The sequence below is a fragment of the Eptesicus fuscus genome, chromosome 4 (assembly GCF_027574615.1).
Source record: "Eptesicus fuscus isolate TK198812 chromosome 4, DD_ASM_mEF_20220401, whole genome shotgun sequence".
NCBI lineage: Eukaryota > Metazoa > Chordata > Mammalia > Chiroptera > Vespertilionidae > Eptesicus > Eptesicus fuscus.
The window spans coordinates 13,304,907-13,319,819 of record NC_072476.1 but is presented as its reverse complement, the minus strand read 5'-3'; the positions used below and the strand labels follow the sequence as shown (position 1 = coordinate 13,319,819).

General features: G+C 49.6%; 1 protein-coding gene across 3 annotated transcripts in view; it reads left to right on the top strand.

The window, feature by feature from the left end:
• CREBBP (CREB binding protein) overlaps positions 1-14,913 on the top strand; it is a 148,921-nt gene extending 134,008 nt beyond the window's left edge. For all 3 annotated transcript variants that reach the window (XM_008141649.3, XM_008141650.3, XM_054714672.1), the window contains 8 exons: positions 1,777-1,927; positions 2,300-2,446; positions 3,080-3,193; positions 4,292-4,457; positions 5,595-5,762; positions 9,328-9,489; positions 9,875-10,156; positions 11,724-14,913. In XM_008141649.3, coding sequence (XP_008139871.1) covers positions 1,777-1,927; positions 2,300-2,446; positions 3,080-3,193; positions 4,292-4,457; positions 5,595-5,762; positions 9,328-9,489; positions 9,875-10,156; positions 11,724-13,868 — 3,335 coding nt within the window. In that variant the 3' untranslated portion in view covers positions 13,869-14,913. The remainder of the gene's footprint in view (positions 1-1,776; positions 1,928-2,299; positions 2,447-3,079; positions 3,194-4,291; positions 4,458-5,594; positions 5,763-9,327; positions 9,490-9,874; positions 10,157-11,723) is intronic.

Here is a 14,913-nt window from a genome sequence, read left to right as displayed (position 1 = left end):
TCACGGATCTGCAGGAGGGTGGGGCAGCAAACTACAAGCAGGCATCCGAGAGCTACAGGAGGGTGCAGAGCAGCAAGCTATGAGGGGGAAAGGGGGGCAGGGAGAGCTACAGGAGGGCAGGGCAGCAGGCAGAGAGCTACAGGAGGGTGGCAGCGACCCACTGGCGCACAGATTCGTGCGCAGGGCTACTAGTATATATATAATCATTGTGAACAGCTCTTGCTGCTAGTCTTTTTCTTTTTTTTTTTCCTCACATGCAAGGAATTTTGTGTTTTTTTTAAATATATTTTTACTGACTTTAGAGAGGAAGGGAAAGGGAGCGAGACATAGAAACATCAATGATGAGAGAGAATCACTGATCGGCTGCCTCCTGCACGCCCCCTACTGGGGATTGAGCCTGCAACCCAGGCATGTGCCCTTGGCCAGAATCGAACCTGGGACCCTTCAGTCTGCAGGCCAATGCTCTATCCACTGAGCCAAACCAGCTAAGGCTGCAGGGAGTTTTTTATGCTTTACCTAATGTTTTGCCTTTGGGTAGCTTGCTGTATATGCCCTCTCACAGTGGCCATGCTTGGGTGGTCCCTTGAAGAGAGTATTGTAGAGGGGAGGAGGAACCTACCCAGGAACAGAGCTGGGGCAGGTCTGGATATGAGACAGTGTCTGTGCACTTGTCATAATAGGAACACTGACAGAGCTTAGTTGGCCATGGAATGTACTGTGCACTCTGTCTTAACTCTGCAGTGGGGACTCTCCTCAAAGCTGGGCAAGAAGGGGAGAGTGGGTCAGGGAACACATGCGCATCAGCCCTGACCTCCTCCAGGGAAAGCAGTGGCAGGCTCCCTGCTTCAGTTAGAGTTCTAGCTTAGGGCACAGCTATGACTCTGAGCAGCTTCGTGGGAGCACCCAAGGCCAGATCTCCGCCTCACCAGGCCCAGGGGGAGGGGGCAGAAGGCTGGTGGGCACAGCATGGCCCTCTTTATGCCTGCTCCCCCACTTTACTCCGTAGCCCATCTTCTTTCAGATTCAGGTCCACCTTCATGGCTCCTCTGCCCCTTATGGTTCAAGAAAGATGGAAATATCAGGGCACTTGATGGCGATTTTGAAGATGTAGAGTGCCTGAGATTCTAGAGTACCCCTTTCCCTCATAAAACACTTACATCATAGGATAAACTAGGTCCCTTCTGGTTTTAGAGAATGTTAATTCCTTTTTTTTATCCTTATCCAAGGATATGTTTTTATTAATTTTGAGAGACAGATATCAATGTGAGAGAGAAAAATTGATCGGTTGCCTCTCCTACACACCCCAACCAGGCATCGAACCCACAAACTTTTGGTGTATGGGACAACACCCTAACCAACTGAGCCAGCTGGCCAGGGCAGAACGTTAATTCTTTTAAAATGTGTCAAATTGCCCTAGCCAGTTTGGCTCAGTGGATAGAGCGTTGGCCTGTGGCCCAAAGGATCCTGGGTTCAATTCCAGCCAAGGGCACGTACCTTGGTTTCAGGCTCCTCCCTGGGCCCTGCTCGGGGTGTGTGCAGGAGGCAACCAGTCGTGTCTCTCACATCGATGCTTCTCTCTTCCACTCAATCTAAAATATATATATATATCCTTGGGTGTGAGGATTAACAAAACAAAAAAACATATACACACACAAAAAACAAAACAAATAAAATATGTCAGATTACCCTGAAAGGAAAAGGAAGAATCTGTGGTCTCAGTTGCCTTCTCCATCGTCCTTCCAAAACTCTCTCACCTGCTCCTTCTAAACTTTCCAGGACTGCAGACCACACGATTGGGAAACCACTTGGAAGACCGAGTCAACAAGTTTTTGAGGCGACAGAATCATCCTGAAGCCGGGGAGGTCTTTGTTCGAGTGGTGGCCAGCTCAGATAAGACTGTGGAGGTCAAGCCTGGGATGAAGTCACGGTTTGTGTGCAGACATTGTGGTATTTTCTAAAACAGCACTGTCCCAGTGCTTACCCCACCTGGTTAACAAAAGCCCCACTTTCTGACAAGGCTTTTTGCATAATTTAAATGATTTTCAGTGGTTAGTGTGTTGCAAGCCCAAATTCATTAGAGAAGGTAAAATTCCCAATCAAGTGAAACTGTGTCATAAAAAATGGGATCAAATCTCCAAGCTGCTCGCACTAGTGGTAAGAGCTCTGGGCTGGTAGTCAGAAGTGACAGGCCTTTCTTTATCTTCTCTACCCTGAGCAGGTTTAGAGCAGCAGATCTAGGTTATAAAGCACCTTATGAACAATGACGCATGCAAACATCAGATTCTGACTTTTATTTCAGGTTTGTGGATTCTGGGGAAATGTCTGAATCTTTCCCGTATCGAACCAAAGCTCTCTTTGCTTTTGAGGAAATTGATGGAGTGGATGTATGCTTCTTTGGAATGCATGTCCAAGAATATGGTTCTGATTGCCCCCCTCCTAACACAAGGTAGTTCTCTATCTCCTTTCAAGGGGTGTCATGCTGTCTTATAATGTACTAAGATTCTATGTGTCTTAGAGAACCTGTGTGCTTTAGAGGTGGGTTTAAATTAAATAATCCACTATTGATTAACCAAATTAGTTTATGTTTCCTCTAAGCAAGTGGGGTGTGAGGGTTTATATGACTATTTCAAGCCTGTTTTGTGTTTTGAGTTCTCATGGATCCTGGTCTGGTCTTGCTGTTGTCCCTGTCTTACCGGGGGCAGGTAGAGCCACAGAGAATGGGGTGGGAACCATTCCATGAGCCTGGACATTCTCTGATGCACCTAAAAAAAAAAAATGAAGTACCTCTATAAAGAGTTCTTTCATGTTCATTCTAGAATCTGGGTGAGAGGGAATTTAAAAATGTCTCTTCTTAGTTTGCCCTGATCTATCCATGGTTCTCTCTGGTGAATGATGATATGCCATTGCTTCTCACTTTGGTGATGAAATTGGATTCCATTTTATTGATTGGCAGCAGCAGTTGGCGATGGGAGTTTTCTTATGTTTTTATATCCTTTTTGTGGTCAGTGTAAATGCTATTGAACAAAATTTATTTCAGGATACCCTGAACTGTTGATTAATTTTTCTCTCCCACCCCCAGGCGTGTGTACATATCTTATCTGGACAGTATTCATTTCTTCCGGCCCCGATGCCTGCGGACAGCTGTTTACCATGAGATCCTTATTGGATATTTAGAATATGTGAAGAAATTGGGGTGAGTTTCATTCAGATTATCCAGAAATAATTAAAGCTCCATTTTTAATTTTCACTGTATATTTAGTTTGTGAAATAATGAGAATGTTTCTTTAAGTTTGATGTGTTTTTATTTTAGCATCCTTAGCTGGATTCTGAAGCCTCTAGAGCTTCTCTCATGTTCTCGGGGCTTCTCAGCACAATGCATACACTTTTTCTGCCTTCTGCATTCTTTTCATTATTTTTCCATTCTGGTGTCTTTTTTAAAAAAATTTTTATTGAAGCATATGTTACATATTATAAAATTCGCCTATTTCAGGTGTACACTTCACTAACTTTTAGTAACTTTATGGAGTGGTGTAGCCATCACCCTTAATCAGTCTCAGAACATTGTCATCCCCCATAAAATCCCCCTGCCCATTTGCTCTTAATCCTTGTCCCACCCCTACCCCCAGTGACCACTAATCTTTCTGTCCCCATAAATTTGCTTTTTCTCAATGTTTTGTAGGAATGGAAACCTACAAGATGTGGTCTCTTGCCTCTGAATTCTTTATATCTGTTGTCATGTTCTAGATCTTTCATATTCCTTTCCCAAATTTGAAAAAGTTGGAGACATTTGATTGAAGTGTCTTAAACAGAATGAATAAGATTTATTTTAACTTTAACCCTTAGAAATATCCAACTGCCTTTCCTATGTGCAGAAGAAAGTAGGTGAAATTCAGTGTGTCCCTGGGTAAAGCCATTTGATAAACCTAATGAGTCTCTGTCTTCCCAGGCTTTCTCCTGTGCTCACAGGTTCCCTTACAGCCTAGGCCCCTGCCTGACTTGCACAACCTGAGAAGGAAGCATCTTAGGGCTGACTTCCAGGCGTGCATTTGCACACTAGATATTTTTGGCCTTACCCACGTATCCCCAACTCCCAGCACACTGGTTTGGAATCTCTCTAAATGTCTTAATCCATTCTGCCGCAAGCATGGTGGTCATTTCTTTGCTTTCCTTTTTCTTTATATGTAGTTATTTCTGTCCTTGCTTTGGTCCCTGTTCCTCAACTGTTACTCCTTGAAAGCAGGGATAGTTTTGCTCAACACTTTCATCTGAATTATGTGTGTGTATCCTGCAGGTATGTGACAGGACACATCTGGGCCTGTCCCCCAAGTGAAGGGGATGACTACATCTTCCATTGCCACCCCCCTGATCAAAAAATCCCCAAACCGAAGCGCCTGCAGGAGTGGTACAAGAAGATGCTGGACAAGGCTTTTGCAGAGCGGATCATCCATGACTACAAGGTACCTGGTGCTTGCTGAAGGAGGGCATGCAATGGCTTTGTCACTGATAATTTACATACTTTCAGGTGTCTTTCTCTCACACTCACATATGTTAGAACTATCGGCCCAGTGCATGAAATTCGCGCACATTAAAAGGGAATTAATTAGAGGAAATATTTTTAAATTGCTCTTTGTCCTTTCTCTATAATAGAAGTGTCAGAAATGAAAGAGAATTAGTAAAATGTATATGATAATCTTCCTCCTGTCAGAGTCTGGGGCGGGCCGCGGGACCCAGAGTCAAGTCCCCGCCCACCTGCGTGCGCCTCAAAATCACGTGAGACCCAGACCCAGCCAGCTCCAACCCCGTCAAGCCCCGCCGGGTGGGGGGTGCCCAGCCTCAGGTCCCCCGGCCCAGCGCTAGGCGGAGGGTGCAGCCTCAGATCCCCTGGCACACGCAGGGCAGGGGGTGCACCCTCAGGTCCCCCAGCCCGGCGCCAGGTCGGGGGGCACAGCCTCAGGTCCCCGGCCTGGCGCTGGGGCAGGAGGCCTGCCTTGAGGCCCCCCCGTCAAGCCCCGCCAGGCACAGCCTGAGGTCCCCCAGCCCAGTGCCAGGGCAGGGGGCGCGCCTTGAGGTCTCCCGTCAAACCCTGCCAGGCGGGGTGCACAACCTGAGGTCCCCAGTTAAGACCCGCTGGGCAGGGGGCACAGCCTCAGCTTCCCCGGCCCGGCTCCACGTAGCCTCAGGTCCCTGCTGATCGCTCATTATGGGAGCCCCGCCTCCGCTGTGGGCACAGCCATCTTGTGTTACGGGAACCCCGCCTCTGCTGTGGGCGCAGCCATCTTGTGACTGCATGACAGTTAATTTGCATATTACCTCTTTATTATATAAGATTGTATTCATTTATGAGGATCAGAACGCCAAAGGAAAAAATGTGAAAAATGTAAAAGCATCTTATCTGCAGTCTATCAAGATTTCTAGTTGGCAGTCTGAAAGCAGTACTGTCATGTCGTCTGTTTAAATTGGCTGATCTTGGCCATTGTGCACCATGGGAATATGCTACACCAGGATCCTCTTCTGTGTCGTGGCCCTTCTCCGCCTCCTCCTCAGGAGCTTTGCTTGGGTCCCTATCTCACTGCTGTGCTTTGTTTACTCTCCAGGACATTTTCAAACAAGCAACTGAAGACAGGCTCACCAGTGCCAAGGAATTGCCCTATTTTGAGGGTGACTTCTGGCCCAATGTGTTGGAGGAGAGCATTAAGGAGCTGGAACAAGAAGAAGAAGAGAGGAAGAAGGAAGAGAGCACTGCAGCCAGTGAGACTACAGAGGTAAAGCCCTTACATCCCACTACCCCACCCTCCTGGAAAGCTGGTGCCCCAGATGTGTGCGCTGGAGGACGAATTCTGGCAGGTTGGAGAGTGAACTTATGCTATTGAGTTCACAGGGTGTGGCCTTCTTTTTGTGTGTGGTAGTATTTTCATGCATAACCTCACCTTGTCACTACGCACAATAGGTCTGGGGCTTGAAAACACAAACCACACAGGTTGCTGGGCGAGCTGAGATGTGGGCACTAGAGACACATCACCTCCTAGATGGGGACAGGAGGTGCTTACTTCAGAATCTCTGGGCATAACAGAGGGCCAAGACACAGAAAGATGAGAGAGGTGGGCGCCCTGCCAGGGAGCCCATAACAGATGGAGACAGAAACAGATGTGTCACAGCCAGGGAGCAATCAATTGATTTAAAAGAGTATTTTACAAACCAAACACACACACCTGAAGCTCTTTCTGTGGTTCCCGCACTCTCGTACTCACGCTGTGTGCAGTCATGGGCCTAAGCAGTGCACTGAGAACTAAGGAAAACACCATCCCTGCCCTCAAGGGGTGTATGTTCTAGTAGGAGAAACAAGAAAAACACATGCCCAGCACATTCGGAGATAGTGGTGCAAGCTGTGGAGAAAAGGAAGCACAGGGAATTAGGAGGGAATGGGGGGAGGGGCTTGTCTGGGTAGAGGCATCTGAGCAGAGACTGACCTGGTGAGAAGGAACCCAGAGGGTCCTGGAGAGAAGAAGCTTCCAGCAGGAGGGGGAGAAACTTAGGCATTCGAGTTGTAAGCAAGTGTGCCATGCTTTGAGGTGTCCAGTAAGACTTGGCTCGTAGCTGTAGAGGCTGTGGGAAATACGCTGTTTATTTTGACAGCAGCCCCAGAGTTTTGGGTGGATCTTTGTGGCATGTGAGGAAAATCCTGGGTCAGGGTTGCCCGTTGTGTCTGTTGCTGCCTCTTCCTGAGGGAAGAGGAAGAGGGAGAGCATATTTGGGGGAAGAAGTCAAGAATTGCCTGCAGACATGTTAATGTTGCAATGCCTATAAATATCCAAGAGGAGCCCTGGCCAGTTGCTCAGTGGTTAGAGCGTCGGCCCTAGGACTAAAGGGTCACGGGTTTGATTCCCAGTCAAGGACATATACCTCGGTTGCCTGCCTCTGGCCTAGTGTTGGTGGGGCTTTCTGGGAGATAGAAATAGACAAAGGCTGATGCTTGAACCAGCCATTGCTAACCATGGATTTGCGTGTGGTGAGGGATGGAGAGACCATTCTGGGTGTCCAGTCACTTAACTAAGGGTTGGCTTAGTTACGGGCAGCACTTGTGATGGAAGGATGCTTTGCCATTAAAAGTGGTCTTAAAAGAGACATGGAAAGGTGCTTGCCATAGTGGAGAAGCACCAGGATGCAACCTCAACTTGTGTATCACCCCAACTTTGTAAAGAAAAATACACAAATAAAATGTGCATAGCTGCTATTGCTTTGGTGGCAAAAAATAAATTTATTTTTATTTATTATTTGGCTATGTTTTCTAAACTGCAAAGTAAATCTATATATTTTATAACTTTCAGCCCAGCTGGTGTAGCTCAGTGGCTGGGCATCGATCTATGAACCAGGAGGTTGTGGTTCTATTCCTGGTCAGGGCACATGCCCAGGTTGTGGGCTCCATCCCCAGTGGGGGGCCTGCAGGAGGCAGCCAATCAATGATTCTCTCTCAGCATTGATGTTTCTCTCTCTCCCCATCTCCCTTCCTCTCTCTGAAATCAATAAAAATAGCCCTGACCAGTTTGGCTCAGTGGATAGAGCGGCGGCTTGCGGACCGAGGAGTCCTAGGTTTGATTCCGGTCAAGGGCATGTGCCTTGGTTGTGGGCACGTCCCCTGTGGGGGGTGTGCAGGAGGCAGCTGATAGGTGTTTCTAACTCTCTATCCCTCTTCCTTCCTCTCTCTGAAAAATCAATAAAATATATATATATTTTTTAATATATTTTATTGATTTTTTACAGAGAGGAAGAGAGAGGGATAGAGAGTTAGAAACATCGATGAGAGAGAAACATTGATCAGCTGCCTCTTGCACACCCCCTACTGGGGATGTGCCCGCAACCAAGGTACATGCCCTTGACCGGAATCGAACCTGGAACCCTTGAGTCCACAGGCCGACGCTCTATCCACTGAGCCAAACCGGTTTCGGCTAAAATATATTTTTTTAAAAAGAAAAAAAAAATCAATAAAAATATTTTTTAAAAATAATAAAATATAGGCTTTATATTTTAGAATAAAGGCTTACAGAAAACTTGAGCAGATGATACAGAGTTACATGTATTCTAGTACCTGGCATCTTAAATCTGTGTGCTGCATTTGTTACAATTGCTGAACCAATATTGATACATCATTGTTAACCAGAGTCCAAAGTTCATTCATTGTTCTTAGTTTTTATCAGTGACCTTTTCTGATCTGGGTCCATGTTACATCCAGTTGTCAGGACTCCTTAGTCCCCTCCTGGGTCTTTCTCAGGGATGGTGGTGGTGGAGGTGGAGTGCAAGTGCACTTCCCCTAAAGTGTCACTCCTTTCAGCACCCAGTGTGTGTGTGTGTGTGTGTGTGTGTGTGTGTGTGTGTGTGTGTGTGTGTGTTTATCTCTCCCCCCACCCTTCTATCCCTACATCTTCCTCTCTCTCCCCTGGTTATAAACTAAGTTCTTTGGACCAGACCAAATAAGCGTTCTCACCTTGAAACCTGAATGACTAAGCCTGAGTTCTTCCCAGAGTAGGAGCATTTTAACTGAGCAGCAAAACCCCTTAGACTTGAGCCAGTTGCTGCACTAATGGGTGTGTTTCAGGCCTGATGGGCCTGGGGAATGGAAGCAGGTCAGGAAGATGTCCTGTAGCCTTGCTTGGGACCTGGAGGGGCCACTTTCAAGTCCCTGCTCCTATCCGTGCAGCGGCTTCTTCATGAGCACCTTTCCCATTTCACTCGTGGATATTTGGAGTCTTTCAATAAGCCACTGAGCATGCAGGATATGCCATGGAACTGCAGGTGTCCAGTGGGATGACGTGAAACAATGTAAAATTGCTTCCTCTGTTGCTAGATTCCAAATTAGCATCCCAGGTGTGTTCTTCCCTCAAGAGGTAACGTGTTCTGTGGCCTTCATGACACAGGCCACACTTGCTCTATGTTTATGTATCACCTCTGGGCCCATTGGGGTCTTAGCTGAATATACAGGCCCTGCTTCCATCCTCATCACTTTTCCCGCTGCAGTTTCCTCTGAGGGCAGCAGTGTGTTTACACAGCCCATATAGGTAGAGGTCTGCAAAGGGTGCTTCCTAGAGTGACACTCCTTTCAGCACCCAGAGAGTGAGAGTGTGTGTGTGTGTGTGTGTGTGTGTGTGTGCGCGCGCTGGCTTGTCCAGATGAGGAGACGATCACAGGCACTTGTTATTTTATTTCCTGTGTTCCATTAAACCTGGTTTTGTGTTGAGCACATCCACAGTCCAGGGCCTGGGGCTGGGAGTCCCAGCTAGATACTGGACCTGGAGGAGGAGGCTGGGCTTGTCTGACACGTTTGTGTTGTTGCAGGGCAGCCAGGGTGACAGCAAGAATGCCAAGAAAAAGAACAACAAGAAAACCAACAAAAATAAAAGCAGTATCAGCCGGGCCAACAAGAAGAAACCCAGTATGCCCAACGTGTCCAACGACTTGTCCCAGAAGCTCTACGCTACCATGGAGAAACACAAAGAGGTGAGACGCAGAGCAGGCCACAGAACCCAGCATTTGTGCCCCTCTGGACCAAGATAAAGGAGGGGCGTTGCTGAAGAAGCCACAACCCTGCCCCTGGCCAGGAGAAGGGAAAAGGCATGGTGACACTCTGTCTGGTGCATACAGGGGGAGGACCAGCCCCTAGAAGGCAGACCTGGCTGGTTGGATAACATCACACAATGCATCATCAAGTCAGTTCATCCCCAGGGAGTTGGGCCTTTGACACACTCCTGGGACAGCAGGTGTCAGGCTCAGCACAGTCTCAGATCTGCAGGCTGGGGTAGCGGGTAGCCCAGGGCCCTGCAGGGCCAGCCCTCCTCAGCACTGCTCTCTGTGGGCTGATATACTCCTGGTGTTCTTCCTGCAGGTCTTCTTTGTGATCCACCTCCATGCTGGGCCTGTCATCAATACGCTGCCCCCTATTGTTGACCCCGACCCCCTGCTCAGCTGCGACCTCATGGATGGGCGCGATGCCTTCCTCACCCTCGCCAGGGACAAGCACTGGGAATTCTCCTCTCTGAGGCGGTCCAAGTGGTCCACGCTGTGCATGCTGGTGGAGTTGCACACCCAGGGTCAGGACCGCTTTGTCTACACCTGCAATGAGTGCAAGCACCATGTGGAGACACGCTGGCATTGTACCGTGTGCGAGGTAGGCCCATATCTCCCTCCCTGTGCCTCGCTCTGACAGAACTGGCAGAGCTGGTGTGGTCCACGAGTCTGAGGTCCCCTTGGCTGCTCCCAGCCCTCTGCGGTCTATGTATTTGCATTTTAGATTGAACTATTGGCACTTCTCAGGGGAGAAAAATGACCACTGCTCCTCTAAGGGCGCTGTTGATTATGAGATAGGTTGTTTTGAGTTCACATATAAGAAGATCTAACTCTTATTGATTGGGTTCCTGCTATGTGACCGCACTAGGTTCAACATCAGACACTTAGGATAAGAAGAAGCCTGTCTCCCTTCGTGGAGCATGGTCTGGTCGTGACCAAACTGAGCATGACAGTGACAGGACCCCCTTGGCAGGACAAGCTGGTCTTCCTGGGAGTCAGCGAGCACTGACTTGTCCAGATGAGGAGATGACCACAGGCATTGTTATTTCCTGTGTTTCATTAATCCCGGCTCTGTATCGGGCACATCCACAGTCCTCATGGTGCCAGAGCAGGAGCACGGAGAGAGCAGGAGAGGTGTTGGCAGTGCTTTGATCCTTCCAGAACTTTGTCTGGTAACCCTTCTCCCTTGTCCAGGTTGGACCCCATGGCCATACCACACTGGCTCCCCCTGCAGAAGTCTTGTCCCCTGTGCGAAGGGGCGGGGTCTTTCTCTTGCATAGATGGGTCCCTCACATGGGGTGAGCCTGGCTATTTTGAGCCCTTCATCTCCCCAACTGCAGACAATCATAGACTCCTCCCAGTCCAATGTCGGCCTCCAGGATGAACTCCACAGTCGTGGGCCCTACAGCAGTGGCTCTGTGATCTCTGAGGGGAAGAGCAGAGCCTTTGTAATGCCCTCCTCATCTTTATTTCCTACTTTTTCCAACCTCCTTTTGTTCTCCCTCTCATTTCCTACTGCTGGGATTTTCACGTCTTTACTATGAAAAGGTTATTAGTCCTGGCCATAGGGTTCCATTCTCTGCTCTAGCACCTGTTGTCTGTCTCCAGACATAGGCGGCTTTTAGAAATCTGGCGAGAGGGCCTTTCTCCTGGTGAAGGCCTCTTAGCTCCAGTGCCCTCCTGGACCGCCCTGCAGAGCTCTGGGGATGCACTGAGGGCACCCAGTCTCTAGGAACTCAGGTCTGTGGTACTTCAGATGCTCATGTGGCAGGCGCTTGGGAGCAAATGGGTATAGCAACAGTCATTCCTTCACTGTCAGGCTTCCCAGGCCAGGCGTGGGAGCAGGATGGCTGGGTGTAATTCCCAGGGTGCAGAGGAAGGAAGGAAAGGGGAACCAGTGCCCACCAATGTACTCGAAAGCCTTGGGTGGACATGAAGCCACACACCATATGCATGGATGAGCCTATGTACCTGCTCACAAGGTTGGGAAATGCGAGGGGGCCCCTGGAAGAGTGTGGGGTGAGGGCGAGTAGATGGATCTCGTGGTCTTTGGAGCCTTTTGGGCTGTGGAGGAGTTCCCAGAAGTGAGGGTTCCAGTGGGTGGCTGGAATGTCTGGTAATGCTGGGCCACATGCTGATGCTAGCCTGACCCCTTTCTTTGTCTGCAGGACTATGACCTTTGCATCAACTGCTACAACACAAAGAGCCACACCCATAAGATGGTTAAGTGGGGGCTGGGCCTGGACGACGAGGGCGGCAGCCAGGGTGAGCCACAGTCTAAGAGCCCCCAGGAGTCACGGCGCCTGAGCATCCAGCGCTGCATCCAGTCCCTGGTGCACGCCTGCCAGTGCCGCAACGCCAACTGCTCGCTGCCGTCCTGCCAGAAGATGAAGCGGGTTGTACAGCACACCAAGGGCTGCAAGCGCAAGACCAATGGAGGCTGCCCAGTATGCAAGCAGCTCATTGCCCTTTGCTGCTACCATGCCAAACACTGCCAAGAAAACAAATGCCCCGTGCCCTTCTGCCTCAACATCAAACACAAGCTCCGCCAGCAGCAGATCCAGCACCGCCTGCAGCAAGCGCAGCTCATGCGTCGGCGAATGGCCACCATGAACACCCGCAACGTGCCTCAGCAAAGCCTGCCTTCCCCTACCTCAGCACCACCCGGGACCCCTACACAGCAACCCAGCACACCCCAGACACCACAGCCCCCAACCCAGCCCCAGCCCTCGCCTGTGAGCATGTCACCAGCCGGTTTCTCCAGCGTGGTCCGAACTCAGCCCCCCACCACAGTGTCCACTGGGAAGCCCACCAACCAGGTGCCAGCCCCACCACCCCCCGCCCAGCCCCCACCTGCAGCGGTGGAAGCAGCCCGGCAGATTGAACGTGAGGCTCAGCAGCAGCAGCATCTGTATCGGGTGAACATCAACAACGGCATGCCCCCGGGGCGCACAGGCATGGTGACTCCTGTGAACCAGATGGCCCCTGTGGGCCTGAATGTGCCCCGACCCAACCAGGTCAGTGGGCCTGTCATGCCCAACCTGCCCCCTGGGCAGTGGCAGCCAGCACCCATCCCCCAGCAGCAATCGATGCCAGGCATGCCCAGACCCGTGATGTCTATGCAGGCCCAACCAGCTGTAGCCGGACCACGGATGCCTAATGTGCAGCCGCCTCGGAGCATCTCGCCCGGCGCCCTGCAGGACCTGCTGCGGACCCTGAAGTCTCCTAGCTCCCCGCAGCAGCAGCAGCAGGTGCTCAACATCCTCAAGTCAAACCCTCAGCTGATGGCAGCTTTCATCAAACAGCGCACAGCCAAGTACGTGGCCAGTCAGCCCGGTCTGCAGCCCCAGCCCAGCCTCCAGGCCCAGCCTGGCCTACAGCCCCAGCCTGGCCTGCACCAGCAGCCCAGCCTGCAGAACCTGAATGCCATGCAAGCCAGCGGGCCACGGCCCGGTGTGCCTCCGCAGCAGCAAGCAATGGGAGGCCTGAACCCCCAGGGTCAGGCCCTGAACATCATGAACCCGGGACACAACCCCAGCATGGCGAGTATGAACCCACAGTATAGAGAGATGCTGCGGAGGCAGCTGTTGCAGCAGCAGCAGCAACAACAGCAACAGCAACAGCAGCAACAGCAGGGCAGTGCTGGCATGGCTGCAGGCATGGCAGGACATGGCCAGTTCCAGCAGCCTCAAGGACCTGGAGGCTATCCCCCGGCCATGCAGCAGCAGCGGATGCAGCAGCACCTGCCCATGCAGAGCAACTCCATGGGCCAGATGGCAGCTCAGATGGGACAGCTCGGCCAGATGGGGCAGCCTGGGCTGGGCGCAGACAACACCCCCAACATCCAGCAAGCTCTGCAGCAACGGATTCTGCAGCAGCAACAGATGAAGCAGCAGATTGGGTCCCCAGGCCAGCCAAACCCCATGAGCCCCCAGCAGCACATGCTCTCAGGACAGCCACAGGCCTCGCACCTCCCTGGCCAGCAGATGGCCACATCCCTTAGTAGCCAGGTGCGATCTCCGGCCCCTGTCCAGTCTCCACGGCCCCAGTCCCAGCCTCCACATTCCAGCCCATCACCACGGATACAGCCCCAGCCTTCACCACACCACGTCTCACCCCAGACTGGTTCTCCCCACCCAGGACTCGCAGTCACCATGGCCAGCTCCATAGATCAGGGACACTTGGGGAACCCCGAACAGAGTGCAATGCTACCACAGCTGAATACCCCCAACAGGAGTGCATTGTCCAATGAGCTGTCCCTGGTTGGCGACACCACAGGAGACACCCTAGAAAAGTTTGTGGAGGGTTTGTAGCATTATGAGAGCATCACTTTTTTTTCCTTTCATGTTCTTGGACCTTTTGTACTGAAATCCAAGCATCTAGGTTCTTTTTATTCCTAGATGGAACTGCTACTTCCAGGCCACGGAAGGGTAGATTGCTGTTTAAAGAAACAATACAAAGAATATATTTTTTTGTTAAAAACCAGTTGATTTAAATATCTGGTCTCTCTCTCTCTTTTTGTTTTTTTTTGTTTTTGTTTTTTTGTTTTGGGGGGAGGGGGGATTGTTTGGATTTTTTGTCGTCATTGCTGGTGACTCATGCCTTTTTTTAATGGGAAAAACAAGTTCATTATATCCATATTTTTTATTTGTATTTTCAAGACTTTAAACATTTATGTTTAAAAGTGAGAAGAAAAATAATATTCAGAAACTGATTCTTGAAATAATGCAAGCTTATAATGTATCCCGACAACTTTCTGACGTTGCGGGAAGATTTTTTCTATTGTGAACTCTGTGGGCGTTCTCCAAGTATTACCCCTGGACGATAGGAATTGGCTCCTACGTGCACACACATACACACCCACACACATCTATCTATACATATTGGCTTAAGCCAAACTCTTGTCTTGCAGATGTAGAAATTGTTGCTTTGTTTCTCTGATAAAACTGGTTTTAGACAAAAAATAGGGATGATCACTCTCTTAGACCATGCTAATGTTAATAGAGAAGAGCATTCTTTCTTCTATGTGAAACTTGAAATGAGGAAAAGCAATTCTAGTGTAAATCATGCAAGCGCTATAATTACTATAAATAAGAAAATTCAAGAAGATTCAATCACTGTATAGGATGGTAAAGTACCAACTCATTTCTTATATCATATTGTTAAATAAACTGTGTGCAACAGACAAAAAGGGTGGTCCTTCTTGAATTCATGTATATGGTATTAACACTTAGTGTTCGGGGTTTTTGTTAATGAAAATGCTGTTTTCAACATTGTATTTGGACTATGCATGTGTTTTTTCCCCCCATTGTATATAACGTACCGCTTAAAATTGATATAAATTACTGAAGTTTTTAA